We start from the raw sequence: 25,859 nt of genomic DNA on the forward strand, positions 1-25,859 counted from the left end.
ATCGTGCTGGTGATGGTGGTGGTGGTGGTGGGACAGCAAGTGAAACACTGGACAGCACCGCCTCCGAATTCGCGCTTCTCCACCTCTGCACTCACAATTTAACGCTCAAATTCGCCGAAGTGGAAACGTGCAGCTGTCAGCGATTTTGCTTCTGAGTGTCAGATTGCTATATCTCACAATTTGCTCTGCTGCTTACATAACATTGACTAAGACGCGATCAGGGTTACGCGTTCTCCACCTCTCCTTCGGCGCAGCTGCCAAAGCAACGGTCAGACCAACACGCCCGCCCTCACCACCCTTCGCTCCACCAACGGTAACCTCCATATTGGCATCATGTCTTACGATCGAGGTGAGCTCCTACTCCCATTCTTGCCCAACGACGCTGTTTACTGACCCCTCTTGATTCCGGCAGCGCTCACCGTTTTCTCGCCCGACGGACATCTGTAAGCCTTGCTCACACACATTCGGCTCTCCTCGCTCGCTTGAATACTGACTCGTGGTGGTTCTTGCGCAGATTCCAAGTGGAGTACGCACTGGAAGCGGTTCGCAAGGGAACTTGTGCCGTCGGTGTGCGCGGCAAGGATGTAGTCGTGCTCGGTGTCGAGAAAAAGTCGGTTCTGCAGCTGCAGGATGCACGTACGATTCGCAAGACGGCCATGCTGGATGACCACGTCTGCCTCGCCTTTGCGGGTCTCACTGCCGACGCACGAATCCTCATCGACAAGGCACGCATCGAGTGTCAATCGCACCGTCTTACCGTCGAAGACCCCGTGACGGTCGACTACATTACACGACACATTGCCGGCATACAACAGCGCTACACGCAATCCGGCGGTGTTCGTCCATTCGGCATCTCGACGCTCATCATTGGATTTGACGCCAACGAGTCCAAGCCTCGACTGTACCAGACCGAGCCGTCGGGCATGTACTCGGCATGGAAGGCGTGTGCGATCGGTCGAAGCGCCAAGACCGTGCGCGAGTTCCTCGAAAAGAACCACACCGACGATCTGGACAGGGACGCCACCATCAAACTCGCCATCAAGAGCCTGCTCGAGGTCGTCCAGACCGGTGCCAAGAACATCGAGATTGCCGTCATGGACGCACACGCCCAGGTGCGCAACCTCGAGCTCGGCGAGATCGAAAAGTTTGTCGACCAGATCAATGCCGAAAAGGACGCCGAGGCCGAGCGCAGGAGGACGCGCATCGCTGCCACCGCCGGCGCCCAGGCGTCGATGGCCTGAGCCTCGACCAAAGCACCTCAATTTCATACAGCCGTCTCCCATGGATTGCTTCTGTGCTGTCATTGCGCGGGCGAGTTTAGAGTTTGAGCCCGGATGCACTCATCCACTTCTTGAGCTTGGAGGCTGGCTGCTGCTGATGCGGTGCGGGGTGTGCACCTCGATCTTGGAATCCGGATCGGCCAATCACGTCGGCATCCACATCGTCGTCATCTAGCATGGCGGCATCTCTCCATGCCTCGTCCTCTTGGATTCCGCCCGTGTCGAGCGTACGTCTTGGCAGCTCGTCGTCGCTGTCGCTTGCCCCTACCAAGTTGCGCCTGAAACTGTCGGGCAATCTCGCTTCTTGGTCGTCGTCTCCTCCGAGGTAAACCTGTCCTCGCGATGGTTCGCCCTCGAGCGGTTGCTGTGTCTTTTTGATCAGCACGGGGAGGAGAACTGCAGCGGCGACACCTACGAGGAGTAGCATGTTGCGCCAGGAGAAGAGGTGGAAGTCGTCGGGCGACGTCATCTGGTCCAACTTTTCGCCGATGGTAGTGTGGATCACCGAGACGGCAAAGATGCCTCCGCAGGTTGAGAGCCAGAAGGTGCCCACTCCAATACCGAGGTGGGGAGCCATGATGTTGACGATGTTATGCGGCGGTAGGGGCATCATCCTAACCACGATCAGATACGACACCATCCCATCCGAATGTTCCGCCAGCTTTTCCTTCCATTCATCCACCCTTTTCTTCCAGCTCGGCAGTGCCACCAGCACCACGCCCAGAGTTTTGGAGATGTAGTAGCAGATCGTTGCACCCGTTGCCACACTAACACAGACCAACGGCAGTGCGAGTGGAACTCCAAAGAGTGCACCGGCAAGGATGGACATATACATGCTTCCTGGAATGCTGAATGCCTGGAGGAACATGTACACCACCACCCAGCACAGCAACACCCTTGCAAAGTGGTCGGTCTTGTAGTGCTGCAGTACCGCATTGAGCGCCTTGAGATCGTCGAACGAACGGGGGATCTTGAAACTCGCCTTGTCCTCTGGTGCAATCACGGGCAACGCCAACCACAACGTACCCCCCAACCCAACCAAGCATACCACAAACAGCACCACCAGCTGAACCAGTGCCCGACCAAGCAACCTCCGTCGCTGTAGGCGCGTTAGGTCTGAAACCGAAGAGGTGGACGAGGAGGGCGGGATGGCAGACCACGGATCGTCCGCGTCCGAGTCGTCGCCGAACGCGCGAAGCGTGTGGCGAGAACGCACCGAGATCGTGTCCGAATCGCGTGTGAATGCCGACACTGCCTCGTGTGGCGCAGATGTGTCGAGTAGCCGACTCATGACGGCGACGGTGATGGTGATGGTGGTGGTTGTGGTGGTGGTGGTGGTGGTGGTGGTGGTGGTGGTGGTCCAATGCACACTCGACGCTTTGAGGCAAATGCGCCGCCGATTTCCCCTGAATTTGTGCCGATGCCGCCGCCTTGCGTTTGCCGAGACCGCGCGTGTGGCTGTCCAACTGCCACCGCCGCCGCATCGACCACTGCAACAACTCCACCTCCTCTCTGAAAGACGTCGCCCCCTCCTCCCAACTTGGCACTCGCACCCGCACCCGCACCCTTGAGCTCAAGCCAGCACCAGCATCTTCTTCACGTCTTCCATACGCACTCGCTTTGGCAGCCAAATCATATCTACATTTTTGGGGTCGGCGTCAATTCTGGCGAGCGAAAAGCATGCTTCAACGACGCGCACCGGGCGGGCGGTAGACGCTCTTCTTGACCTCGGTGAAGCCGTCGTTGTCCGTGGCAGCGGCAGGCGCAGCGGCACCAGCACCACCAGCGGCGTTCTTGGCCGCCTCGCGCTCGCGCCACGTGGGTCCAGCACCACCAGCTCCACGCAGCATTCCGGGGCGGTAGGCGTTGCTAGCAGCGGGGGCCGGAGCAGCAGCGGCCGGGGCAGCAGCAGGAGCAGCAGGAGCAGCAGGAGCAGCAGGAGCAGCAGGAGCAGCATCACCGCCAGCTGCCTTCCTCGCCGCCTCACGCTCGCGCCATCCGCCGCCAGCACCTGCGCGTGCAGCGCCAAAGATCGACGGACGCTGCGACTCGGCGGCAGCACCAGGAGCCGCCGCGGCCGAAACAGCAGGCGAGCCAGCACGGCGCCAACCACCCTCGGCAGCCGGCGACTCCTGACGAGCCACACCACCTGCAGCACCAGCAGCAGGCGCAGCGACAGCGCCACCCGTGATGCGTGCGCGGCGGTTCGCCTCGGCCTCCTCCTCGCGCTGGCGCTGCCTGTCCGCCGTCGCCTGCAGCTTGGCCATGCGCTCCTCGATCTCGGCGCGCTTCTTGGCCTCGAGCTCGCTGCGCTCGGCCTCTTCGGCGCGGCGCTTCTCGGCCAGACGCTCCTCCTCCTCGGCACGCGCACGCGACTCTTCCTCCTCCTGCGCACGGCGGCGCTCGGCCTCCTCGGCCTCCTGGCGCTCGCGGCGCCTCTCCTCGCGCACCTGCTGGCGGCGCTTCTCCTTCTCCACCTCGATCTGCTCGGCGGCGTTGCGTCGGCGCTCCTCGAACTCGCCGCGACGCTTCTCCTCGATGATGGAGCGCAGCTGCTGGTAGTCGGGCAAGATGCGCGTGAGCCTCTTCTTGACCTCGAGGTCGGCGGCGTGCTTCTCCTTGCTCGTCTGCAGCAGCGTGATGCGCGCCGCCTTGTGGTACTTGAGATCCTCCTCCTTCTGGCGCGCATAGTCGGCCTCGAGCAGCGGAGCCTCTTCGCGGCGGTACGCACGCTCCAGGTGGTCCATCTTGCGGTGGATGAGGCGCAGACGCTCGGCGAGCTCCTTCTTCTCCTTTTCGATCTGCTCCACCTGCATCTGCACCAGCTTGTTGGTGTCCATGTTGGCGAGCTCCTCCTCGCTCAGCTTGAGGCCGCCGCGCTCCTGCAGCGACTTGGCCATCTTCTTGGCCTCCTCGATGCGCACCGCCTCGAGCTCCTTGTTGATGCGCTCCTGCTCGCGCTTCTTGGCCTCGTCGGCGATGCGCTTCTGCTCGGCCTCGGCGGCGGCGCGCGCACGCTCGGCGCGGGCGGCCGACTCCTCGCGCTCCTTGCGCGTGGCCATCTCCTCGAGCAGCTCCTTGCGGCGTGCGAGGATGGCCTTGCGTGCGATGGCCGCCTTGTGCTCGTCGTCGGCGGCGGCGACGGCGCGTGCAAACACGTCGCGCTTGGCGGCCTGGGCGTTGGCGAGCACGCTGGGGTCGATGGTGTTGAGCGTGGTGTCGAGGCAGGTGGCGAGGCGGCTGAGCTGGGTGCGCACGAGCTCCGAGGGCGTGGCCTGGAGGCGCACGTTGTCCGCCTCGGACGTGGTGGAGGCCGAGGGGTGGGCGTCGGTGGCAAAGACGTCGTCCTGGAAGGTGATGGCCTGGGCGACGTGGTCGATGCGGATGTTGAGGTGGCCCTTTTTGCACGCGTTGAGGCAGAACTTTTCGATCTCGGCGGCCGAGTACGAGTGGGGCGCCTTGAAGGCCGAGACGAGCTGCATGACCTTGTCGAGCTTGACGGCGTCGTAGACCTGGCTGAGCTGCTGGAAGAGGCGGGTGAGGACGACCGAGTGGAGCGGCTTGACGTACTTGGCCATCTCCGAGTCCTGGCTGATCTGGGCCAGGATGGGTTCGATCTTGGCGCAGATGGAGAGCGGGTGGAACTCGACCTCGAGGATGTTGTAGAGCTCGCGCAGCTCGGGGCGGGCCTTGTTGAGGATGTCGCGGTTGAGCGCCTCCTTGAGCAGGCCGGCGCGGGTGGGGGTGCGGGAGAGGCCGAGGAGCGAGGTGAGGCGACCGGTGCGGGTGCGTCCCTCGTGATCGCCCTGGAGGAAGTCGGACTTGGTCTTGTTGAGGTTGCCGGTGCCCGGGGCGTTGGACGAGATGACGGGGACGGCGAGGGCGGAGATGAGGACGTAGGAGGCCATGCGGGTGTGCTCCTGGTCCGACTTGGCGATGGAGCGGGCGAGGGCGTAGAAGCGGTTCCAGGCGGCGGCGTGGAAGAGGTGGTTGTCCGAGACCATAAAGATGCGTGCGAGCTTCTCGTAGTAGTTGGCCATCATGGCGGGGCGGGGCGCTTTCTTGGCCATGGTGAGGAGGTTGTGGATGTCCTCGATGGAGCGGAAGGCCTCCTGCCAGAGCTCGAGTTCGACGGCGGCGTTGAGTTGGGCGAAGCGAGTGTCGAGGTGGCGCTGGAGGGTGTCCTGGTCGGTGAGGTTGATGGCGTGGGCGTGGTGGGAGTAGCGAGCGACGTTTTGGAGGTGCTGACGCAGCACCTCGCAGAGGCGGCGGAACTCGGTCTTGCGCTCGTACTGGAGGCAGAACTTGAGCGCCTGGTTTGCGATCTGCTGGTAGGGGATCTCGAGGCGGGCGTTGTTGCGGAGGATGTCGAGGGCGGTGCGGTAGGCCTCCCAGAGGAACTTGAGCCAAGGGGTGACGAGGACGCGGTCGGTGCGGTCCTTGTTCTGGTCTGCGCTGACGGAGCCGAGGAGCATGGACTCGGGGGTCTCGGACTCCTCGAGGTCGTCGACGTCGATCTTCTCGCCGCCGACGGCGGCATCGGCCTTGGACTGTGCCTCGACCACCTTGGCGTCGGCGAGCTTGATGAAGTGCTTGATGACGAGTTCGATGGACTGGGCGTTTGTGTTTTGCGAGACGTTCTTGTACTGCATGAGGCCCTCCTTGGCCATGCGACCCTTCTTGAGGTCGACGCAGAGGTCGACGAAGCGGATCATGATGGGCTCGAGCGAGGCGAGCGGGGTCTGCTTGAAGCGGCGCGAGGTGAAGATCTCGTTGAGGGCGGCCAAGGCGGCCTGGTGCTGGCCGACATTGATGAGCTCCTCGGAGCGCTTGAGCACGGTCTCTGGCTTTGCAAAGGGGGGCATGTTGGGCGATCTGGCGAAGAGGTGGGAGAGGGAGGTATGCCGTCTGCTGGGGATTTTTACGCCCTGGAGTTCGCTAGCCGGTTTCTTTTAGGGGAAAGAAACTACGAACACTAGGAAGCCGGTGGGGCGAGACAAGGGGGAAAACTTGGGTCCGAAGTGGGGTGGGTTCGAACTGTGAATTCCTCCTATGTGGGAAGCAAGCAGAGAAGGCGGGAAGAGAGAAAAACAGTGATGGTGGTAGCAGAAGGCGGCGATGGTGAGGAACCGCGCTTTGCTGGTCTCTGCTGGCGAAAGCGTCGCTGAACTGCGCTTTTCTTCCTTGCTTCTGCTCTCTTGGGCAGTGGGTCAGTGTCAGTTGTCGATTGAGCCTGGCTGGCCTTTCGCGCGTTTTCTTCTTGTCGGCTCGTCCGACGCGCTCGCAGGCAGGCGAAAAGCGAAGAGCGTTTTGAATTTTTCTTCTCTGCCTTTCGGCCGCACTACAACAAAACGAGCTTTGGCGCTTTGAAATTGGAGCCCTTCACAGCATCACTTTCGCACGCCCATCCTCTCTTGAAAGTCACACTTCTTGTCGGCACCATGCGATTGCGATCTGGATGAGTGAGCAACATCGGAATGGCCCGAACTGCAGCCAGAATGGAGCTGAGCATCACGCCAATCACGCCAATCACACCGAGACAAGGCGAGAGAGGGAGGGAGCAGCACAAAGGGGCGGCGACGCTTCCGCAGTCCTTTTTCAGTCCTTGGCGCTTTGCTTTCAGCCGTGCGGATCTTCGTGTCGACTCGTCCGCGGTCTGGCTCAGTCATCCTGACTCAGCAGGGCCATTTGCTCCACTCTTGCAAAGCATCGGCAACGCTCCGATTCGGCTTGCGCTGCTGCTCCTTGGCCATCATCACCGCCAAAACGCGCCCCCATCATCCGCAAAGCGCCCAAACGCGATGCCCGCCAGTGCGAGTGCCGTCGCAGGTCCGTCGCGACCATCCGCCTCGGCCTCGGCTTCGGTGCCGCTCACCAAAAACGCCAGGCGACGTCTCAAGAAGAAGCAGCAAAAGGAGGAACCATCGCAACCGCAACGGCAGCGCTCTCCGGACGTCGACAACACCATCACCAACGGCTCATCGCTCATCGACGACGCCTCGGAACTGCGCATCGATGCCGACTCGGAAGCCTACCGCGCCTTTTCCAATGTGCTGGCTCGCTACCAGCCCACCGCGCTTGCCGATGCAGCCCAACCGTCCAAAGGCGAGATCCTCTACTCGGACGACGACGTATCCTCTGCGCACGATTCCGACGACGACGACCCCTCCACCCCCGCAGTCCTCTCAAAACGCAAGCACAAGAAGCTGCAGCGTCTGAGCGTAGCCGAGCTCAAGCAGCTAGTTCGTCGGCCCGAGGTGGTCGAATGGACCGACGTCACCTCCTCCGACCCTCGTCTGCTGGTCCATCTCAAATGCGTGCGCAACTCGGTGCCCATCCCACCGCACTGGGCAACCAAGCGCGACTACCTCCAAAACAAGCGCGGCATCGAGAAACCCGCCTACCGCCTACCCACCTACATCGCCGACACGGGCATCGCCACCATGAAGGACGCGCTCAAGGAAAAGGAGGCCGAGCAGTCGCTCAAGCAAAAGACGCGCGAACGCATGCAGCCCAAGATGGGCAAGCTCGACATCGACTACAATCGCCTCTACGACGCCTTTTTCAAGTTCCAGCACAAACCCTCCCTCACCCCTTACGGCGACACCTACTACGAGGGCAAAGAGTACGAGACCAAGTACAAGGACAAACGTCCCGGTCAGCTGAGCGCCGAACTCGTCGAGGCACTCAGCATTCCGCCGCTGGCACCACCGCCGTGGTTGATCGCCATGCAGAGGTTCGGTCCGCCACCGAGCTACACGCATCTGCAGATCCCCGGCTTGAATGCGCCGCTACCCGAAGGTGCGCAGTGGGGCTTTCATCCAGGTGGATGGGGTAGACCGCCCGTCGACGAGTACGGCAATCCGCTCTACGCCAACGTGCTCGCCACCCAAGACGCCGTCGATGCCGACCTGGTCGATGTTGTAGAGAAAGAACACTGGGGCCAGCTCGAACCGGAAGAATCCGACCCGGAGCAAGAAGCCGACGACGACGACGAGCCCGAGCCAGAAGAGCAGGAGGAAGAAGCCGAGCCCGAGGATATGTCCGGTGTTGAATCGGTTGCTACTGGAGCGGGAGTTGAGACACCATCGTTTTTGGAGCTGCGCAAAGACTCGCGGCTGGACACTACGCCCGCACCCGCACGCTCACTCTACACTGTGCTACCGGAGCGGGCGGCATCTTCATCCGGCCAGCTTTTGGGTTCGGAGCGCGTGTACGACATTCCTTCGCATGCGCCAGTATTGGGCGAGGAGAGGGGGAGGAAACGTGCTGCTGATGCGGTGGATGTGGCTGTCAACCCGGACGACCTCGATGGGCTGGACAAGGCGAGTTTGGAACAGCGCTACGAGCAGCGCAATCGCGAACGTGCCGATGCCAGGTACGATACAGAGGGTGTCGCGCAGATGAGAGAGGAGATGCAGCGAGAGCGCCAACACGAGCAGAGACGCAAAGCAAGTCGCAAAGCGTAAGATTGCCAATCTCATCCTTGGAACAACGACCGCAAGTTCAGAGTGGATCGTGTAGCGAGTGTGCAGCTTGAGTTGGGGGGTTGGTCCGCAATCGCACCTGTACGCGATGAGCGTCAGAGCCGGCGTTGCGCAGTGTCAAGTCCGATGCCTCGCCTTTGCTGGGCAAACCGTGGTGGCGAGCGTAGTCGGGAGGCATACAGCGATATTGACTGGCGCACAGGAGTGGTACGAATGGCGTCGGGTGGGATGGTCTTTGGATCTGGGCGTCCGGCGGCGAACCGGCGTGCACTCGCCTGGAGAGCTGGGTTCGAGTTCGGAGGGCGATGCAACTAGTCATGGTGGTCACGACAAGCTGCAGCATTCGGCAGGCCTCGTCGACACTCGGGAGTTATCGGGCGACCAGCGCACCACGACAGCAACTACGCACGACGGCGCGGCTGGCAACCATCTCTCCGATGCCCCCTCCTCCGCTATGGATGCCCACGAGCACAGCACCTAACCCCTCCGCTTATTGAGACACTTGGACTCAGCTTCACGCTCGCACGCACTCAAGTTTCCCCCTCCCTCTCGCGCTCCTCCGTGGCTTCCTCCCCACGCCCTCGGTCGCCGCAATGCGGTCTCAACCATGCCCAAAACACCGAGCATCTGCTTGCTTGCCTCACCATCTTTAAGAGGCACATGCCATGCGTCGACCCCGTCACTTTGAAACCCGTGTGAATCGGTGTCGTCCGCCTTGGCCTCTGCCTCCATGTCGTTGTCCTATCTGACAGCGATGCTGCCATCGGCGCACCCGCAATGCACGCCGTTGTTGGGCGCCATGTCACTCGAAGCGCATTGTGCGACGTCATTGGGGACGGTGTGGTTGCTGCCGAGTGTTCCGCCCGAGTTTGACCATGCGCCGCTCGATGCGATGGTCAAGTCGAGCTGAGACCTGATGGCCCTCGAACATGGGGTCATTGTGCGGCCACAAGGGCAAATCATACGGTTGCATGGCTCGACGAGCTCGTCATCACAAGCATCGGTGTCGAGGAGTACAGCCTGACACTGGCTAGTACGGCTGGAGGCGGCTTTCTCGCCATCATGACCAGCATCGTGATCAGCAACGTCGCTCGCAGCGCTCAAGAGCTGCCAAGCCAAGCGTGGGCGGACTGCGGCGAAAGCGCTTGATGAGCGAGGAATGTAGCTGGGACGCCTGCGTCCGAGATTGATGAATGAGGTCCAGCACTGTTCCGACGCTTGGCGACAATATGGAATTGACCACCATGCCGCGCTTGAGCGGTTCATCAACCGTCTTGTACACGAGCGAGCTCTTGGGCGGCACCGCTTGCGAGTGTCGCTCAAAATCTCAAACGCTGTCGTCGAGTGATCGAGGCTGTGCTACGGGCGAGCGGACACTCCAGGGCGAGGCCAGCGCCGAGGTGTCGTTAAGCCGAGTCGCCGTGAGAGGCGGCCAAGCAGGGCGCGGGCCCATCAACAGTCGTCGTCGAGCTGCGTTGTCGTCGAGCTGCGTCGTCGTCCGCCACCACTGCCCCCATGTCTGCCGCCCTTGCTGCCTCGCTCCGCCCGCCTGTTCGCCTGCCCGCCTGTCCGTCTCCTTGCCCTGTCTCCCGACTGGACGTAGCTCACGTCACGAGCCAAGTTCAGCGCGGCAGGTCGCGCCGAGATGCCATCCATGGGCGATACTCCTGCACTGCCAAGCACGACTTGAGGCCGCTTTTGGGCGCAGCGCCAACGCCCGAGCTACGCACAGCAATGCGCAGATCCCATAGCAAGCCGTCACGCTTGTCGACGCAAGTACACGATTCCAACCTCTCAAACCACTCCGATGGAATTCGGCACAACGGTCATAGAGAACAAGTCCTAGTTACACGCACGCCGAGCTCAGACATTCACTCTCCTCCAAGCCAGATCAAAGCCCGGTCTGCGCACGCAGTTCGTACAGCCATATCGGCACATTCAACGCAAGCCACGCCAAAGCCTGTACAAAGCTCCGCTCTGCCAAGTGCACAAGCCCGCGCCCTCACACTTGGTGTACATTTGAAACCGGCGATTGCATGCACGACACTACACCTCGTCCACCTTGGACCGGTGCAGCGCAAAGGCAGGTGTGATCCACGCGCCGCACGCACACTGCATGCCTGCCCAGTCCCAGCTGCCGAGCTTGGCGGCGCACTTGGGCGCGGGGCACGTAAGCCGACCCGTGACCGCACCGTCGCTGAGGTAGCTCATCCACGCCATTGGCTCCACAAAGTACGCCGAGCACGTGGGGGATTTCAGCATGGCATCCATGCTCCCAGTCGCTGGAGCGGCTGCGCGTGGAGGGTGGCCCGGTTGTGTACCGACGCGCGCACCACCGCGAAGTGCAGCCAGGTGTGGCGGGAGTTGCGACGCAAGACTCGCGGCCGACTTGATGGCCGGTCGGCCAACAAGTGCGGCTGGATTCGAAGCCGCTGCGACTGGTGCGGGTTGCGAAACAGGTGTGCTGCGAGTCGCACCTGCAGCCTCTTGAGGTGACGATTCTTCTGGCTTGGACTCGGATTCCTCCTGCGTGGACTCCTCCTCTGTAGTACTCGCGACGTTCTGCGCCTGGAAGCCGACGTCGCGACGACGATGGTCAAACGCCAATTGGCCCTTGCCCGGCTCGTGGATCACCACATGGTCGAGCGCCGCCAGCTCGCGTCTGCAAGCGCGGCACCTCAGCTTGGGCCCTGCAAATGTCGGCTTGGCGAGTGCACCGCGGTTGTTGACGCCTTCGTGGCCGCGGATCTGCGCCACACCTCCAGGCAGTCGGCCGGACGAGTTGGCGGTCACCTTGACCTCGTCGCTCTGCTGCACGAGCGTGGTGGGTGCGCCCGTGCCCGCTGCGCTCGATTGGCTGCCGCCGCTCGCCTCCATGGCCGCTACGCGCTTTTCGAGCTGCGTGACCGAACCGCTAATGCGTGCGGCGTCGTCGTTGATCGAACTAAGCAGCGAGATGCGTGTGCCCGCACCGCCTGCGCCCGAGTTGGAAGATGCCGAGGAGCACACCGACGCCGAGCGAGAGCGTGGTCTGCGTGGCTGGTCCGTATCGTGGCTGCTGCCGAGTGCCGCCGTAGTGTTGTTGGTGGTGGTAGCGCACGAAGAAACATTTTTGGCATTTGGCGCCAAATTTGCGCCGCCTCCACCCTCGTTCAAAGTGGGCCGTGTGGAGGCCGAGTTGCGGCGCGAAATGCCGCTGTGCGACTCACCCTCGGAGGATACACTGTTGGACATGGTGATGGCGGTGAAGCCCTTGATGCCACTCGCAGCACTGAGCGCCGGGCTCGGGTACGGACTCGGATAGTAGCTGAGCAGCATGTCGTCCATCGAGTCGCCGTTGAGAATGTCGGTCTTGCTCATGAGGAAGCGGCGCACCGCCTGGAACTTCATATCCACCTCGAACCCCACCTGCTCGTACAGCTCGAGCTGCGCCATGAAGCCCGTGTTGGGCTCAGCATCCGGTCGCCGCGCACGCACCATGGCCACCGCCGTGGCGGCACTGATCTGTCGCGTGTGCATCAGGTACGCCGCCACGATGGCGACGCTGCGTGAACAGCCCGCCTGGCAGTGCACCAGCATCGTCCCGGCTCCGGTCGTCTGCCAGCTACCCCACCGACCTCCACGCTTCTGCCGACCCTGCACGAGCAGCTGCACCGAAGCTTCGAGATCGTCTTCGCCCTCGTCCTGTCGTGGCCCCGTCTCTGTTGCTCCCGGCGCAGCGCCCGTTTCCGTCTGGCCCTGGTCGTCATCGGGCACCCACTCCTCCTCGAGCTGCGCGGCGATGAACTCGTTGCAGCTCGCAAAGTGCACGAGGATGGGCGCCTTTTCGTCGTCGTCGATGCGCACGTGCCGCATCTCGGCGCGTGTGATCGTGCGTCCATCGTCGAGCTTAGGCGGTGTCGCAAGCCGCTGCTTCATGCATGTGATGATGTGCGTCACCCCGGCGCGCGACAGATAGTCGGCATCCATGGCCGCGCGCACGCCTCCCACCCATAAGCCCGGAAGTACCTCGTCCATGCTTGCTTAGCCTCTTGCTCCCCCGACCCCGCTGACGGTGTGGCCGATAGGTTGTGGCGCTGGCGATGCTGTTCGGTGCTGCCGAGTCGTATTCAGGGCATGGAGAAGGTTGTCGAAGTGGCTGTAGAGCGGCGAGCAGAAGTAGTCAAGCGGTCGATGATGGCGAGAAGTTGCTGGTAACTTTCTCACAAGCCAAACCAAAATGCGGAGGTGGAGATCCACACTCAGCTGCGGGATTGCCGGTTTCAGTTCAAAATCGCTTTATTCGCCAGGCACGAGCCACTTCCACCTCGGTACTTCCTCAACTCCGCAACGCCGAACGCAACAGGCTAAAGGCACCTTGGCGTGGCTGCGTGTGCTGGGACATGCGCATTCATGCTATGAGCAGCCAGGTGTCCGGTACATGGAGCGAGAACGCAGTCTTTCACCATAGTGGAAGATTAGAAAAGGCGCAGGCGTCGTGAGCAGTGCCAGTCCTGCGAGCATCGTGTACAGGTAGCAGACGCCGCCGAGCTTCTCGTGCATCTGGTGCGTAGCGAGCGGGATCCTGCTCGCTCAAGGTATTACGATGTGGTCAGCGGTCTCAACATGAGTGAGAAAGTGATGGCAAGATGCTGAACTCACGTTGCGCCAGACACGGACCTGCCGATGACCGTGGCAGCGATCTGCAGCAGTGGTGGGCAAAGATGCGGTCAGCAAAGATCACAAGGTTGCGTTGAGAGATAAGCATGTGCTAGACGTACGGCAGACGACGAGTAAAGCCGGTAGCAGTCTCCCAAGTATCCGACCCATCCTTGAAAGACGAGCGTCATCGCTGCGCCGATCGGCAATCCGGCGAGCATGGTGATCGTGTATGGAATGCTCGTCCTGCCCAGCCAGCCCGCCCATCTGAGGCAAAGTCGCGCCACGATGCGGTATGTCAGCATAGCACTTGCGGACAATCGACGGGAGCGGTAGCGGGAGCTCACAGAAGGCCAGCTGCAACTAGCGGACTGACGAGGAAGGTCGAGAGCAGCCTCGCTTCGGGCGCATGCGAGCGGGCGGAACGGAATCGCTGCAGATAGAAACGGTCGCAGAAGGGCATCACAAGGGCAGCCAGCACTCCGCCAAGGGCAAGAGGTAGGAAAGTGAAACCCGCTGGTTCCGTCGTGGGTATCAAGTTAGCCACTCTAACTACAAGATTGACCGAAAGAGCTTGCTCACTGTGTACAGCGTCCAGTCCATAAATTCCGGGAGGGCCAAAGATCAAGGGCCAGCTGGCGAAGAAGATGTACCTGGTGTCGATCGTTGTGCAGAAGGTGAGGACCTCGAAACCCTCAGCCAAAGAACGGAGGTCAAGCTGCGACTCACATCAATGCAAAAAAGAAGGAGAGATAGAAGGTGGCGCACATGATGATGGGCTCGCGAAGCATCATGTTGATCTGATACGCAAGGAAGTGGTTCCTGTCAGCTGCTGCCGTGAAGAGCCATCAATAAAGCGGCAATCCGGACGAGATGCTCACCGGCCTTCCAAGAACGACAATGCAAAAGGAGAGGACCTTGCGCATGAATGAGCGGTTGGCTTTCTCGCTCGATTGAGCGTTCCCTCTGTTCATGATGACCGGCAAGTAGGTCTCTGGCAGGCACAGCAGCGCGACTTCAAGCACGAGGCCGAGGGCGCCGAACAGCCAAAAGACAAACGGCCACGGCAGCCTCGAGGTGACGGCCGCACCGAACAAAGGCCCGACACTGGGACCGAGGAGCGGTGCGAGTGAAGCGATGATCATGGGATTGCTGCGGTCCTTGGGAGCAAAGAGGTCGGTGACGACTGCGGCGGCGTTGGAGAATGCCGACGATGCAAAGGTTCCAGCGAGCAGACGGCAGACGAAGAGGACGGCCTTGTTGGGAGCCAAAGCGCATCCGATGTTGATGAGGGCGTAGAGCATCATGGAAGCGAGATTGATCACACGACGGCCATAGACTTCCGAGAGCGGCGCCCAGACGATGGGGCCCGCTACACATCCGCCGACGAAGGAGGTCGAGACCAGAACGAATTCCTCATCGGTCAGAGCAAAGTGACGTACGATGTGTTCGCCTGCACCGTTAGGAGCTGTCGAGGCAAACGATCCGTTGAACATCGTGAGACCAACGAGGAGGGTGTAGAGCCACTTTCGACACGGGGACCAGGTGGTGGGGTCACTGTCCGAGGGAGGCCGGCGCGGGATCGCCTCGTCGATCGTGATCCGGCTCGTGTCTGACGAGCACTGGGCTGGAGAGAGTGGTTCCAGCATGGTTCATGGAGCTCAGAGAAGACGGGAGAGTCTACATCATGGAAAGCGGCTCAGTCTATATATACGTGGCCCCAACGGCGCCCATCGATGCGACCCAACCGCGCACGGGCTGAGCTTTTGGGCAGTCGGGCAGCGTTGGAACGCTCCATTGGGACGAGACAAGCGCTGTCGGAGCAGCCGACGTGGCAAGAGCAGCGATGCAGTGATGATGAGAGGGAGGAAAAAGCGTGCTACGCCCATCGCCTTTGCAAAGTACCCACGCCAAGATGTGATGTGCGGGAGAGCAACGTCGGATGGTCCGCACCCAACCTCGAGCTTCCGAGGCGCATGCGCAGTTGGATAGCCTCGAGGAGGGCCCGAAATTCCAAAATTTGTTAGGTTCGAGTTTTGTTATTGCTTCAACTCGAAAAAATTGGGGTTCCGGGGCGCGCCGTTTTGACGAGTTGAATCGATCACGAACTGCTCGAAGTGCGGAAGTGGCTGGATGTGGCTGGGATGCAATTTCTCTAGTGCGAGAAGAAGCTCGGGTGCGGAAGCGCGACGAGGGGCAAAGGCGGGAGAGCACTGACATCTCCATCGTCGCTCTCACCATCACCTCCTGATCCCCATCTCGACGCTCGCATATTCATTCATCATGGCATTCTTCGGCTTCCGCGCTTACCCTACGCCCATCCTGAAGCCCATGTGGCCGTTCTTCATCGCCGCCGGTGTGGTCTTCTACGGCGTCAACAAGCTGCAGGACATGGCGGTCTCCACCGAGGAGGCATCCAAGGACCCTCGCAACCCGTATGGCAAGTAACATTGCATCTCACAAGCTTTGTAGTGAAGGAGGCTGAGCTGACCTCGTTGCTGGGATTGCGTTGCGAAACAACAGGCCAGAAGGTGCTTAAGGCGGCTCACCACTAATTGCAAAACCGACAGCAACAACACACGGCTTTGACCGCTGGCTTACCCAGTGCATCCTCTTGCATCGCTGACCATCCGACAAGCAGGCCACAACTCGATACACCGCAGTATTTCCAGCACATCTCGCCCAGCCCCTCGTTGCGCAATGCACACCTAGATTCCGACCGATATCCGATTTGCGATGCGTGTGCGTTCGATTCGCCCAACCAGCGGTGGTTTCCTGTTTGACGATCTGCACATTCACACTCGCTAGCATGCGAACTAGCGACGATCCCTTGATTCGGACAGATGCCGAGAATCATGACTCAGTTGGATACGCACAGCATACGCCACGATCCACAACCGACACTCGACGGCATCTTTCTGCATGGGCTCAGACTGGCCGAGTGAGACGGCGACGTTCCGACATCTTCACCTGCTGATATGAGCATGTCAGCTGCGAAGACAGTCGTTGCTCTGCTATCGGCAAGTGCATGTCACTGCGATCTTTGTTCAAGTGGCTGGGTCGAATGAGTGCAGATGACGGCAGAGGGCCGACAACCACCGACGAATGCAGGCACCATGCGTCTGCCCGATGGAACGCCAGTCCGAACGAGGAGATGCGATGAGTCTCGATTTTTTGAAAAAACCATGTCAGACCGATACTGACGTACAATTCAGAGAATTCAAAATTCAGTCGCGCGGGATGTCTCATCAGCGACGACCGGCTGGACCGGCCTGCAAGCAGCGGTTCCCCACGCCTCTCGACAGGGGAGCAGCGCGTTTTCACGCCTTGGCACTCGCATTCCGCCATTCCAAAGCTGGCCTGCGCTGCCCGGATGCCCTTATCCGGGCACAAATGCAGTCGACTCCTCCCTCCCCGCACCTTGTCACATTTGACACGCGCGACTGCGGGGGACATCCGATGATTGAGGTTGTGATTGTGACGGTGGCACCCCCCTGCCCTGCCTGCTGCCCTGCCTGCTTTCCGCCGTTGGATGCCTTCGGATGAGCCGGCCTAGCAGGGCAGCAGCAGCAGCAGCAGCAGCAGCAGCAGCAGCGGCTCCGCTGTCAACTCAGGCCAGGAATATGCAAGCCAAGGGAGGCGCCGCGCGCAGAAACAGGTGGGATTCGAGTGCTCCTCCGGCAATTCTGCTGGGGCCTCCGCTTATTCGGAGCAGCCGATCTTCCCGGTCCAGCTGAGCCGCCGCGCTCGAAAAAGCGCTCAGCTAGCTTGGCCAAAGCGCTGCTCTCCCCTCGTCTGCTTATACCGGCACCCTCCTCCTCCTCCTCGCCGTCTCTTTCCCTGCTCCACCATCTCCCTTCCCTTTCTCTCCGCCTAACCGCAGCCTCGGAAGCACACTCCCCCCTCTCTCTCCCTCTCTACACCTCTGCCGCCTCGCCCACAATGACCACCGACCTGCCCCCCGAGGTCCACTTCCCCCTGGACAAGCAGATGCTCCCCGTCCCCGGCTCAAAGCAGCCCGGATTCTCGTCCATCTACAAGAGCGCCGCTCTCGCAGAATACTCCACCAACTGCACCGTCTACGAAACCCTGCTGCGTGCAAAGGACGAAAACCTCAAGTCCGACGTCGCCGGTTGGAGACCCTGGAACCCCGTCACCAAGGACTTTGAAAAGCACTTCGAGTGGTACACCCACGAGGAGGTCGAGGAGGAGCGCACCGCCATCGGCTCCGGCATCGGCGCCCTCGCTCGCCAGGGCCGTCTCGGTGACGGCGTCGGCCAGACCGAATTCACCGTCGGCATCTGGACGCTCAACAGGCCCGAATTCATGATCATCGACTACTCCAACATCGCCTACTCGCGCAGGACCGTCAGCCTCTACGAGACCTACGACGCCGCTTCCGCCCAGTACATCATCGATCATGCAGAGACGCGCATCCTCTTCACCACCCCCAACCACGTCGGCGTCGTCCTCGCCGCAGCACAGGCCGGCAAGCTGCCCCTGCTCAAGGCCATCGTCATCCTCGACTCCTTCCGCCCCTCCAAGCAGGCCGTCAAGGCCGCCGTCCTCGACCCGCAACGCGACACCCTCGCAAAGGAGTGGGCAAAGACCTGCGGCATCGAAATCTTCAACTGGTTCGAGATCCTCGACCTCGGTCGAAACAACATCGCCGCCCACATCCCGCCCAACGTCGACTCCATCCACTCCTTCTGCTACACCTCGGGCACCACCGGCAACCCCAAGGCCGCCATCATCACCGCAGGCATGGGCGGCTACGTCTCCACCGCCATGGCCTTCCACAAGCGCGGCGCCTACACCCTCATCTCCTACCTCCCCACCGCACACATCTACGCGCGTCTCTGCGAGATCGTCGCCGTCCGCACCGGAGGCAGCATCGGCTACTTCTGCGGCGACACCACCCGCCTCCTCGAGGACATGGCCATCCTCAAGCCACAGATGTTCCCCTCGGTGCCCCGCGTGCTCAACCGCATCGCCGCACTCGTCCAGGCACAGGCCGCCGCTCCGGGCCTCAAGGGCGCGCTCCTCCGCAAGGCGCTCGCCGCCAAGATCGCAAACCACGACCGCGACGGCACCCTCACACATGCCCTCTACGACCGCCTCATCTTCAGCAAGGTCCAGGCGCTGCTCGGCGGTCGCGTCGAGTACATCGTCTCGGGGTCCGCCCCCATTCGCGGCGATGTGCTCAAGCTGCTTCGCGTCGTGCTGGCGTGCGACGTGCGCGAGGGTTACGGCCAGACCGAAAACTACGGCTTCTGCACCATCATGTCGCCCAACGACATCTCGCTCGGCTCGGTGGGTGCCATCTACCCCGGCATGCAACTCAAGCTGCGCGACGTTCCGGACATGGGCTACACCTCGGACGACAAGCCCTTCCCGCGCGGCGAGCTGCTCTGCAAGTCGCAGTGCACCTTCCCCGGATACTACAAGGACGAGGCCAAGACCAAGGAGACGCTCACCGACGACGGCTTCCTCCGCACCGGCGACATTGCGGCCATCGACCAGTTTGGCCGCGTGCGCATCGTCGACCGCGTCAAGTCGCTGCTCAAGCTCTCCCAGGGCGAGTACGTGGCCATCGACAACCTCAGCGAGTTCTATGGCCAGAACCCGCTGGCGGCGCAGCTCGTCGTGCATGGCGACAGCTTCAGGGACTACCTCATCGGAATCTCGGTGCCTGAGCCCACGACGTTTGCACCCATGGTGAGCAAGCTGCTTGGGCGCCAAATCGCAGCCGAGAACATCGCGGCGCTCGAGGAGGCCTGCAAAGACGAGCGCGTGGTGAACGCCTACCTCGATGCCTACACCAAGATCGCGCGCCAGAACAACCTCAAGGGCTACGAATACATCAAGGGCCTCCACCTCCGCATGGAGCCCTTCTCGGTGGAGAATGGCCTGCTGACGCCCACCTTCAAGGTGAAGCGCCACGAGGCGGTCAAGCACTTCAAGGACCAGATCGAGGCCGTCTACGCAAAGGGCCCCATCAACGTCTCGTCCGGCAGGGCCAAGCTGTGAACAGCGTTCGATATTAGATTTGGATCGTCTATTGCTTTCTCTTTTGGAAGTTTTGTTTTTGATACTTGGCTGATGCTTGGGCGTGTGTGCATAGTCAAAAGTCGAAGAGGGATGCGCCGATGAGGGGTGGTTTGGGACGGGCAAGCGGACGTGGGTGAAGCTGTGTTCTCGATTTCTCTAACCCTTGTGAGTGTGACGAGCGTCAGCGTCATGGTTTACTTGTCTACCGAGGACAAGAAGAAGAAGGGGACAAACGCATACAGCAGAGCCGGGGCGATGGTGGTGGTGCGCGCATTCGATCGTGAGGCAGGGGTTGACGGCATGCGGAACGGCAAAGAAGACATTGAGCGTTGATGAGAAAGTCGAAGTTCGCCAGAGGAACGGAGGCGGACGTCGTCGCGGTTGACTTGAAGACTAGGGCGAGGGCGGAGTGCATGAATGGCGAGCGTAGCCGGGCGGATTTGGGCTGGCGAGCGAGTCGAGACCGCGCTGCAAGTCCAGTCAAACAGGCGCAGGAGCAATCTCTTGGAGCGGCGAGCGCCGCATCGACCCCATCCAGAGCTGTGCACCGCCCGCTCCCGGATAGCTGGCCAAGTGCATCGGCGGGCGTGAACAGAAATCGACCTCGGTGACTTGAATGCAAATGGTATATCGATCGGCTCGATCGTGACGTAGAGCTGCTGGATGTTCTCCAGCGCCCTGCCCTCGAAATGGGCTTGGAAGAGGTTGGTCGTCGCCTGGAGCGGGCGGCCGTGCTTGTTGCCGTCGTCTAGGCGAGGTGCAGCGCCAAAGAGCGTCAGCGCCTCAGTGCCGCCTCGACCGGCGGGCATGATTGCTACAAGAGAGTTGAGCTGAAGGAATGCGGCCGATCCTTGAGGAGGACCCGTTCGCCCGAGAGGCGGGGGGCGCCGGTCGTTTTGAAGGCCAAGGCGAGGCCAAAATGGCGTGCGCATCCACTTCGCTGGGCGACGCCTCCAGGGCGGGGATGATGGGGGTACCCGACGCAGGTACCGAGCCGGGCGAGTCGGAAAACCCACCCACAGCGTCGACGGTCGAGCTTTCGCATGATGGTCTCGAGCTGCAGCGAGCTCCAAGGAGGCAGTACAAAAGTTGGCGCTGCGAATCGCACCATGCTCGGCATTCCGTCTCGTCGTCGCTGATCGCGCCGGCCAAGCTTACGATTGTACGTGTCGACAAGTGTCAGACCGATGAGGTTGATCCGGTACATGCAGGCCCCTGGCCACACCTCGTCGCCGCAACATGCACATGCCCATCTGTGCGCTCGGATCTCCGCATCGGCCTTGACAGACATTATCTCGGCGCCGATGCCAGTCATCGAGCAAGCTCGCACGTCTTTATCCCACCCTGGTGCCCGCGCACACGTTACCCAATGATCAATCAAACCCACTTCGTCTTCCAAGACTTAACGCTTCATACCACCCCCCCCAAAGTTGCAATTCCTCATCATCCATCCAAAAGCGCACAGAGAAGATCATCGTGGCCCGTCAGCCAAGTCGCCAAACCAATTATCTTGAATATCTTACTTGAAAGAGGATCTTGCCCGCGTGCCTCACACTCGATCCATTCCGCAAACCACGACAACGCCCATTCATCACCGACCACATCCTCACAGCTCGACCACAATGCGCAGCCCAATCACACGCACAGCCCGAGCAAAGTCTGAGGTGGATGGCGCACCGTCATGCCCAATCGTCCATTTGCCTACGCAACACCGCGTGTACGCTCAGTACCACGTGCCGCATGTGCATTCACACACTGCTGCTGCTGCTGCGACACCAAGAGCAAAATCTGGGAAGGTCGGCATCGTCCAATTGCGCCCCAAGCCACCGCCTTTGCGGATGGTCGACCTCAGTGCCGCGCCGCAGGCTGGGCGTGGGCGCCTGCCAACTGCTCTTGCGCGTTGGCATGTGCTTGTGCATGCGCATACTGCGGCTGCTGCGCATACGCGTTGCCCTGCGCCGGCGCATACTTGGCCCGCGCAGCGTAGCCCGGGTGCGTGGCGTGGTAGGCATAGTCTGCGTGCGCGTACGCCTGCTGCTGCGGGTGTTGCTGCGGGTGTTGCTGCTGCTGCTGCTGGGGCGGGTACGACCGATACTGTTGGTACTGCTGCGCCTGAGCTTGGCTTTGCCCGTGATACGCCGGATGCGTCTGTGCGGGTGCCGCATGGTGGTACGGCGGCCTGTAATCTGGGAATGCATGCGCGGGTCCATTGGCCGATGCCGCGTCGCTACTCGCCACGTGCTGCGGCTGGTGAGCCAGCGGCCGGGCATACGTCGGCAGCGGCGGTGGGCGGTCCTCGTATCCCTGCGGTGGTGCGGCTAGATGTCCATACTGCGATGCACCCGGAGGCGCCAGCGGCCTGGCTTGCTGTTGCTGCGGCATGCCTGCCGCGCCGTTCTGCGGATGCGCGTAAGGATACTGCGCGTGCTGCTCATCCTGGCGATGGCGCGGTGGCGCTGCATGCTGCTGCTGCGCTGCATACTGCTGTTGCCCGCTATACGCATGCTCGTTGGCAGCACGCTGGTGCAGGTGGCTTGGCGACGCCGACACGCTCGACCGCGAGTACCTCGTCGCCTCGGCGTCGTACTCCGCTGATGGATACCCGTAGGCCGCTCCCGGCACGTACTGATGTGCGTGACTGGCGTGCGGCGGCCCACCGCCGTACATGCCCGGGTAGTGCTGGACGTGTTGCATCGGCCCCGAAGACGGATGCGATTGCTGCTCGTGGTACGCACCCGGATAATAAGGTCCAGCAGCCTGGGGCGCATACGTCGCGCGCGGATCGCGCGGATCGCGCTGGTGAGTGGGCGGTGCAGGCAGCTGAGGAGCGTGGCTTGACCATGCTGTGCCCGGCACTGGCGGCTGAGGCGCCTGCAGAACTGCGGGCGCCGATTCGTCGGCTGCTGCCTGCGTCGCCTGCGCCTTCTTCTTGGCCGGCTGTCGCTTGCGCTTTGGCTTGGCCGCAGGCCCGGATTCGGCCTCGGGAGCCAAGGACGCCGCGGACTCTGCGGGCTGCTGCGGCTCCACGCCCTCGGCAGAGCTTGCGGCCTTCTGCGCCTTTGTGTTCCGCGCTCTCTTGACAGGTTGCGCCTTGGGCGCCGCATCGGAAGACACTGCAACGCTCGCCTCGACGGCGTCCTCGCTACCGGCTCTGGCATTGGCAACCGCTTTTGCCGTCGCTTTCCTCCTGCGCTTTGCTGAAGGCGTCGCATCGCCATCCTGAGCCGCTGCGCCGACGCCCTGGCTGACCGCGTCGGGAGTCGGCTCAGGCTCGGGCTCGGTCTTGACCGCGCTGGGTTCGGACGATTCCAGGATGATCTGCTGAAACTTGACTCTGCTGGGGCGGCCTTCGTCTTCGATGACGATCTCGTCGTCGTCCTCGCACACCTCGACCATGAGCGCCTGGAACATGCCTCCGGACGTCTTGATCTTGACCATGCTGGGCACGGGGAGCGAGTGGATGCGCTCGCGCAGCTCGTCGGCCTTGCGCGCCTCCTCTGCCTCTCGGAAGAGCGGGTTGTGCGTGCGGCAGAGCACCACGAGGCGTTCCGAGTCGTCCGCTGTACCCTGTGCTTGCTGCGCTTGCGGCTTGGCAGACACCTTCTTGCCCTCGAGGCGGTCTGCCGTGTCTGTAGGGCAGAGATCGACGAACCAGCCGTGATCCTCGACTAAAGCGCAGCTGACGTGAGCTGCGCGCGGGCACTTGCCGCGCGTGCACTGGATCTTGGGGTAGAGCTTCTGTAGGTTGGGGTTGGGGCAGATCTGGCACTTGAGCGAAAATCGCGCCTTGTCGATGCCATCGATGCCGCAGACCACGTCGGCTTTGGCGTGCTTGCCGACCCAGGTTTCGGGGATGAAGCTGGCGCATAAGCGATGCGCATGGCGTGCAGCCATCGCTTTGAGTTTGGCGTTGGTGGAATCGATGTGGGCGGGTGTGGGGACGAGGTCGTTGGACACGTTGGCTGGACAAAAGACGCAGGGACTTGTGTGTGCGGTCTTGGGGTCGATGTAGAAGTCGTCGCCGCCTTGGAAGAGGGCAGGGACTGCAGGGCCGGCGGCAGCGGCAGCGGCGTCGTCTGCCTCCTTTTTGAGTTTCCTGCGCTCCTTTGCCTTTTCGTTTTTGAGGCGGCGCTTCTCGAGCTCCTCGTCCTCGATGGCGCGCACCGAGTCTTCCTTTGCACGCCTGAGTTCGCGCTTGCGCTCGAGCTCCTCCATCTCCTTGCTTTCCTCGAGCATGGCGTCTACGTCGATGCGGACGCTGTTCTGGGACTGGTCGCAGTGGCAGTAGTTTGCCTTGCGGCCAATGTCGAGCCAGGAGTCGAGCGCAAAGTTGACGCTCTCTGCGCAGTTGTAGCCGAGGTTGAAGCCGGAGTGGTAGCCGTAGGGATAGGTGATGACAAACTCGCCGGCGTTGTGTACGAGCTTGAGCGGGCGGATGCCGTGGGAGGCGAGGAAGGAGGGCGAGGCGAGGTAGGACTTGTGGCGCATAAAGTGGGGGCATCGTCGCGAGTCGGAGGGGAAGGCGCCGGCCATGGCGGACTCGAAGCGCTGACGGTCCGCCTGTCTAATGGCGTACCACTGCTTGGGCGCGCCAAAGTGAATGTAGTTGATCGAGTAGAGGTCCATATCTTCGACGTGCCAGGCAAAGGTGGCGCGCCACATGCCCCAGTAGAGGTAAGGGGTGTTGACGCCGGGCAGCTTGCGCTTGAGACGCAGACGGGTGAGGATGTTGTCGAGCTTGCCGACGTTCCAGTGCTGTGTGTTGTCGTCGAAGAGCGTTCCCCTGAGGTCCGCGCCGTACATGGGCGGTTTGCCAAAGTTGAGGCTCCTCCAGTACTCGCTCTCGATCTCTCGACATACTTCGGGAGTCCAGTCGGATGGCGAGGGGAGGGTGGGTGCCGATGTCTTTTCAGCTTCCTCGACGGGCTGTGATGGGGGAGAGGAAGCGGCGTTGAGTGTGGCGAGCTGGTCGGAGGAGAGCGCCTCTTTGAGCCAGCAGTTCTTGTAGTCGAATGCGCGCCATTCTTGTGGCGTGACGGCGTCTGCTTCCCAGTTCTTCTTTGGCTTTACGGGGGAAGCGTCTCTGGAGGTGGAGGGTGTGTTTGCGGCGGATTGGTTTGCGGCTGATGCATTGTGTGCGGTGCGGAGCGAGCGTCGTTCTGGGGAGCTGGGTGCCGAGGTTGGCTCTTGGGATTGGATTGGGTCTTGGGTGTCTGGCCGCTTTCGCTTTGGTGGGTTGGATCTGGGCTCTGCTGGTGTGGTTGGGGCGGGGCGCGCCTTGCCGCTGCGGGTGCGTACGCCGTCCTCGTCGAGGATGGCTGCGGGAGCCGAGTCCTTTGCGCCGATGGATTTGGGGCCCCATCCGCCGTTGGAGACGCCTTCGACTTCGACCTTCCACTTCATGCGATCCATCTCGGGACCCTTTTGACCGTCTTGGATGCAGGATTCGGCCCACTGTTTTGCGTTCCAGATCTTTGTGGTGCGGGTGATGTTGGTCTGACGCCAGACGCCCGAGCCTGCCGGGGTGAAGTGCTGAGAGATGGCGTTGCGGATGCGGACCTTGGAGATGTCTGCGGGATCGCTGTCTGCGGTGGCGGTGGCGGTTGAGGGTGGACGCAGGTCTGGAAGTGCGTCGCGCCACTCCTTGGGCGGGACGACCTTGACGATGCCGGATTGCATGCCCCAGCTGTCGATGGCCTGGCAGAAGGCGTAAAAGTCCTGAAACTGCTGCATTGTGGGTTCGAATACGGGGATGCCGTCGTGAGACGAGGATGCGGAGGCGTCGGTGGGGTAAAAGTAGGCGGGTTGGATGTCGGCCAAGGGGTGCTTGTCATCGTGGGATGGCGGTGGCGGTGTTGCTGGCCGAGGATCCGTGTTGGCAGGCGTGGATGCGCGCTTTATGGGTGCGGCGTGGGCATGGTCCGAGGCGGCTGCCGAAGTGGCCGGCGTGGATTGCCTGCTGGAGCCATTGGGAGCGAGTATCGGCGAGTGAGCATCGGACGGCGAGGATGCAGAGGCTGACGGCGCTGACGGCGCTGTAGTATTAGTGGTTGTGGTGTCGATATCCGTTGGCAGTGGTTGCGTGGACGATGCAGGCGTGGTCGAGATGGTGGCCGTGGCCGGCTCGACCACCGACATGTTTAGAGAGGGCCCAGCGAGGGAGCGATGAAGAGGCGGTTGCTAGACGAGAGCGGCGGATGTAGTTGACGCTGCGTGATTCGACAGGATGCCAGCAGCCGAGCAACGAGCGAGAGAGGGTAATGAGAGAGAGAGAGGGCGAGAGAGATGATGGAGCAGAACGACGACGGGTCGACCGACGACGAACAGCGCATTGGCTTTGGCATTGCCTTCGGCCAGACTCCGACGCTGACTTTTTTGAGTGGGGATGCATGCGCGCGCTTTC

General features: G+C 61.7%; 10 protein-coding genes across 10 annotated transcripts; 4 read left to right on the forward strand and 6 right to left on the reverse strand.

Moving 5' to 3' along the window:
- Nucleotides 1-333: 333 nt before the first annotated feature.
- PAN0_016c5369 (proteasome subunit alpha type 7) lies at nt 334-1,241 on the forward strand (the record flags this gene model as incomplete). The annotated part of the gene is made up of 3 exons (XM_014799310.1): nt 334-349; nt 413-443; nt 515-1,241. 3 exons carry the CDS (start codon nt 334-336, stop codon nt 1,239-1,241), a joined length of 774 nt encoding a protein of 257 aa, XP_014654796.1.
- Nucleotides 1,242-1,317: 76 nt separating this feature from the next.
- PAN0_016d5370 (uncharacterized protein) lies at nt 1,318-6,145 on the reverse strand (the record flags this gene model as incomplete). Its single annotated transcript, XM_014799311.1, has 2 exons — nt 1,318-2,657; nt 2,980-6,145. 2 exons carry the CDS (start codon nt 6,143-6,145, stop codon nt 1,318-1,320), a joined length of 4,506 nt encoding a protein of 1,501 aa, XP_014654797.1.
- Nucleotides 6,146-6,778: 633 nt separating this feature from the next.
- Nucleotides 6,779-8,749, forward strand: PAN0_016c5371 (DUF382-domain-containing protein; the record flags this gene model as incomplete). Its single annotated transcript, XM_014799312.1, has 1 exon — nt 6,779-8,749. One exon carries the CDS (start codon nt 6,779-6,781, stop codon nt 8,747-8,749), a length of 1,971 nt encoding a protein of 656 aa, XP_014654798.1.
- A 37-nt stretch (nt 8,750-8,786) lies between these two features.
- Nucleotides 8,787-9,706, reverse strand: PAN0_016d5372 (uncharacterized protein; the record flags this gene model as incomplete). Its single annotated transcript, XM_014799313.1, has 2 exons — nt 8,787-9,042; nt 9,540-9,706. The coding sequence occupies 2 exons, from the start codon at nt 9,704-9,706 to the stop codon at nt 8,787-8,789; spliced, it is 423 nt and encodes a 140-aa protein (XP_014654799.1).
- A 1,107-nt stretch (nt 9,707-10,813) lies between these two features.
- On the reverse strand, nt 10,814-12,784 carry PAN0_016d5373 (uncharacterized protein; the record flags this gene model as incomplete). The annotated part of the gene is made up of 1 exon (XM_014799314.1): nt 10,814-12,784. One exon carries the CDS (start codon nt 12,782-12,784, stop codon nt 10,814-10,816), a length of 1,971 nt encoding a protein of 656 aa, XP_014654800.1.
- A 378-nt stretch (nt 12,785-13,162) lies between these two features.
- Nucleotides 13,163-15,054, reverse strand: PAN0_016d5374 (MFS general substrate transporter; the record flags this gene model as incomplete). Its single annotated transcript, XM_014799315.1, has 6 exons — nt 13,163-13,331; nt 13,409-13,449; nt 13,528-13,672; nt 13,753-14,058; nt 14,135-14,205; nt 14,287-15,054. 6 exons carry the CDS (start codon nt 15,052-15,054, stop codon nt 13,163-13,165), a joined length of 1,500 nt encoding a protein of 499 aa, XP_014654801.1.
- Nucleotides 15,055-17,347: 2,293 nt separating this feature from the next.
- PAN0_016c5375 (acetyl-CoA synthetase-like protein) lies at nt 17,348-19,435 on the forward strand (the record flags this gene model as incomplete). The annotated part of the gene is made up of 1 exon (XM_014799316.1): nt 17,348-19,435. The coding sequence occupies one exon, from the start codon at nt 17,348-17,350 to the stop codon at nt 19,433-19,435; it is 2,088 nt and encodes a 695-aa protein (XP_014654802.1).
- Nucleotides 19,436-19,650: 215 nt separating this feature from the next.
- Nucleotides 19,651-20,265, reverse strand: PAN0_016d5376 (uncharacterized protein; the record flags this gene model as incomplete). Its single annotated transcript, XM_014799317.1, has 2 exons — nt 19,651-19,924; nt 20,060-20,265. The coding sequence occupies 2 exons, from the start codon at nt 20,263-20,265 to the stop codon at nt 19,651-19,653; spliced, it is 480 nt and encodes a 159-aa protein (XP_014654803.1).
- A 110-nt stretch (nt 20,266-20,375) lies between these two features.
- On the forward strand, nt 20,376-20,829 carry PAN0_016c5377 (uncharacterized protein; the record flags this gene model as incomplete). The annotated part of the gene is made up of 2 exons (XM_014799318.1): nt 20,376-20,618; nt 20,668-20,829. 2 exons carry the CDS (start codon nt 20,376-20,378, stop codon nt 20,827-20,829), a joined length of 405 nt encoding a protein of 134 aa, XP_014654804.1.
- Nucleotides 20,830-21,304: 475 nt separating this feature from the next.
- PAN0_016d5378 (jmjC-domain-containing protein) lies at nt 21,305-25,594 on the reverse strand (the record flags this gene model as incomplete). The annotated part of the gene is made up of 1 exon (XM_014799319.1): nt 21,305-25,594. The coding sequence occupies one exon, from the start codon at nt 25,592-25,594 to the stop codon at nt 21,305-21,307; it is 4,290 nt and encodes a 1,429-aa protein (XP_014654805.1).
- Between the last annotated feature and the right edge of the window lie 265 nt (nt 25,595-25,859).

This window comes from Moesziomyces antarcticus, assembly GCF_000747765.1.
Source record: "Moesziomyces antarcticus DNA, scaffold: scaffold_v10016, strain JCM 10317, whole genome shotgun sequence".
Taxonomy (NCBI): domain Eukaryota; kingdom Fungi; phylum Basidiomycota; class Ustilaginomycetes; order Ustilaginales; family Ustilaginaceae; genus Moesziomyces; species Moesziomyces antarcticus.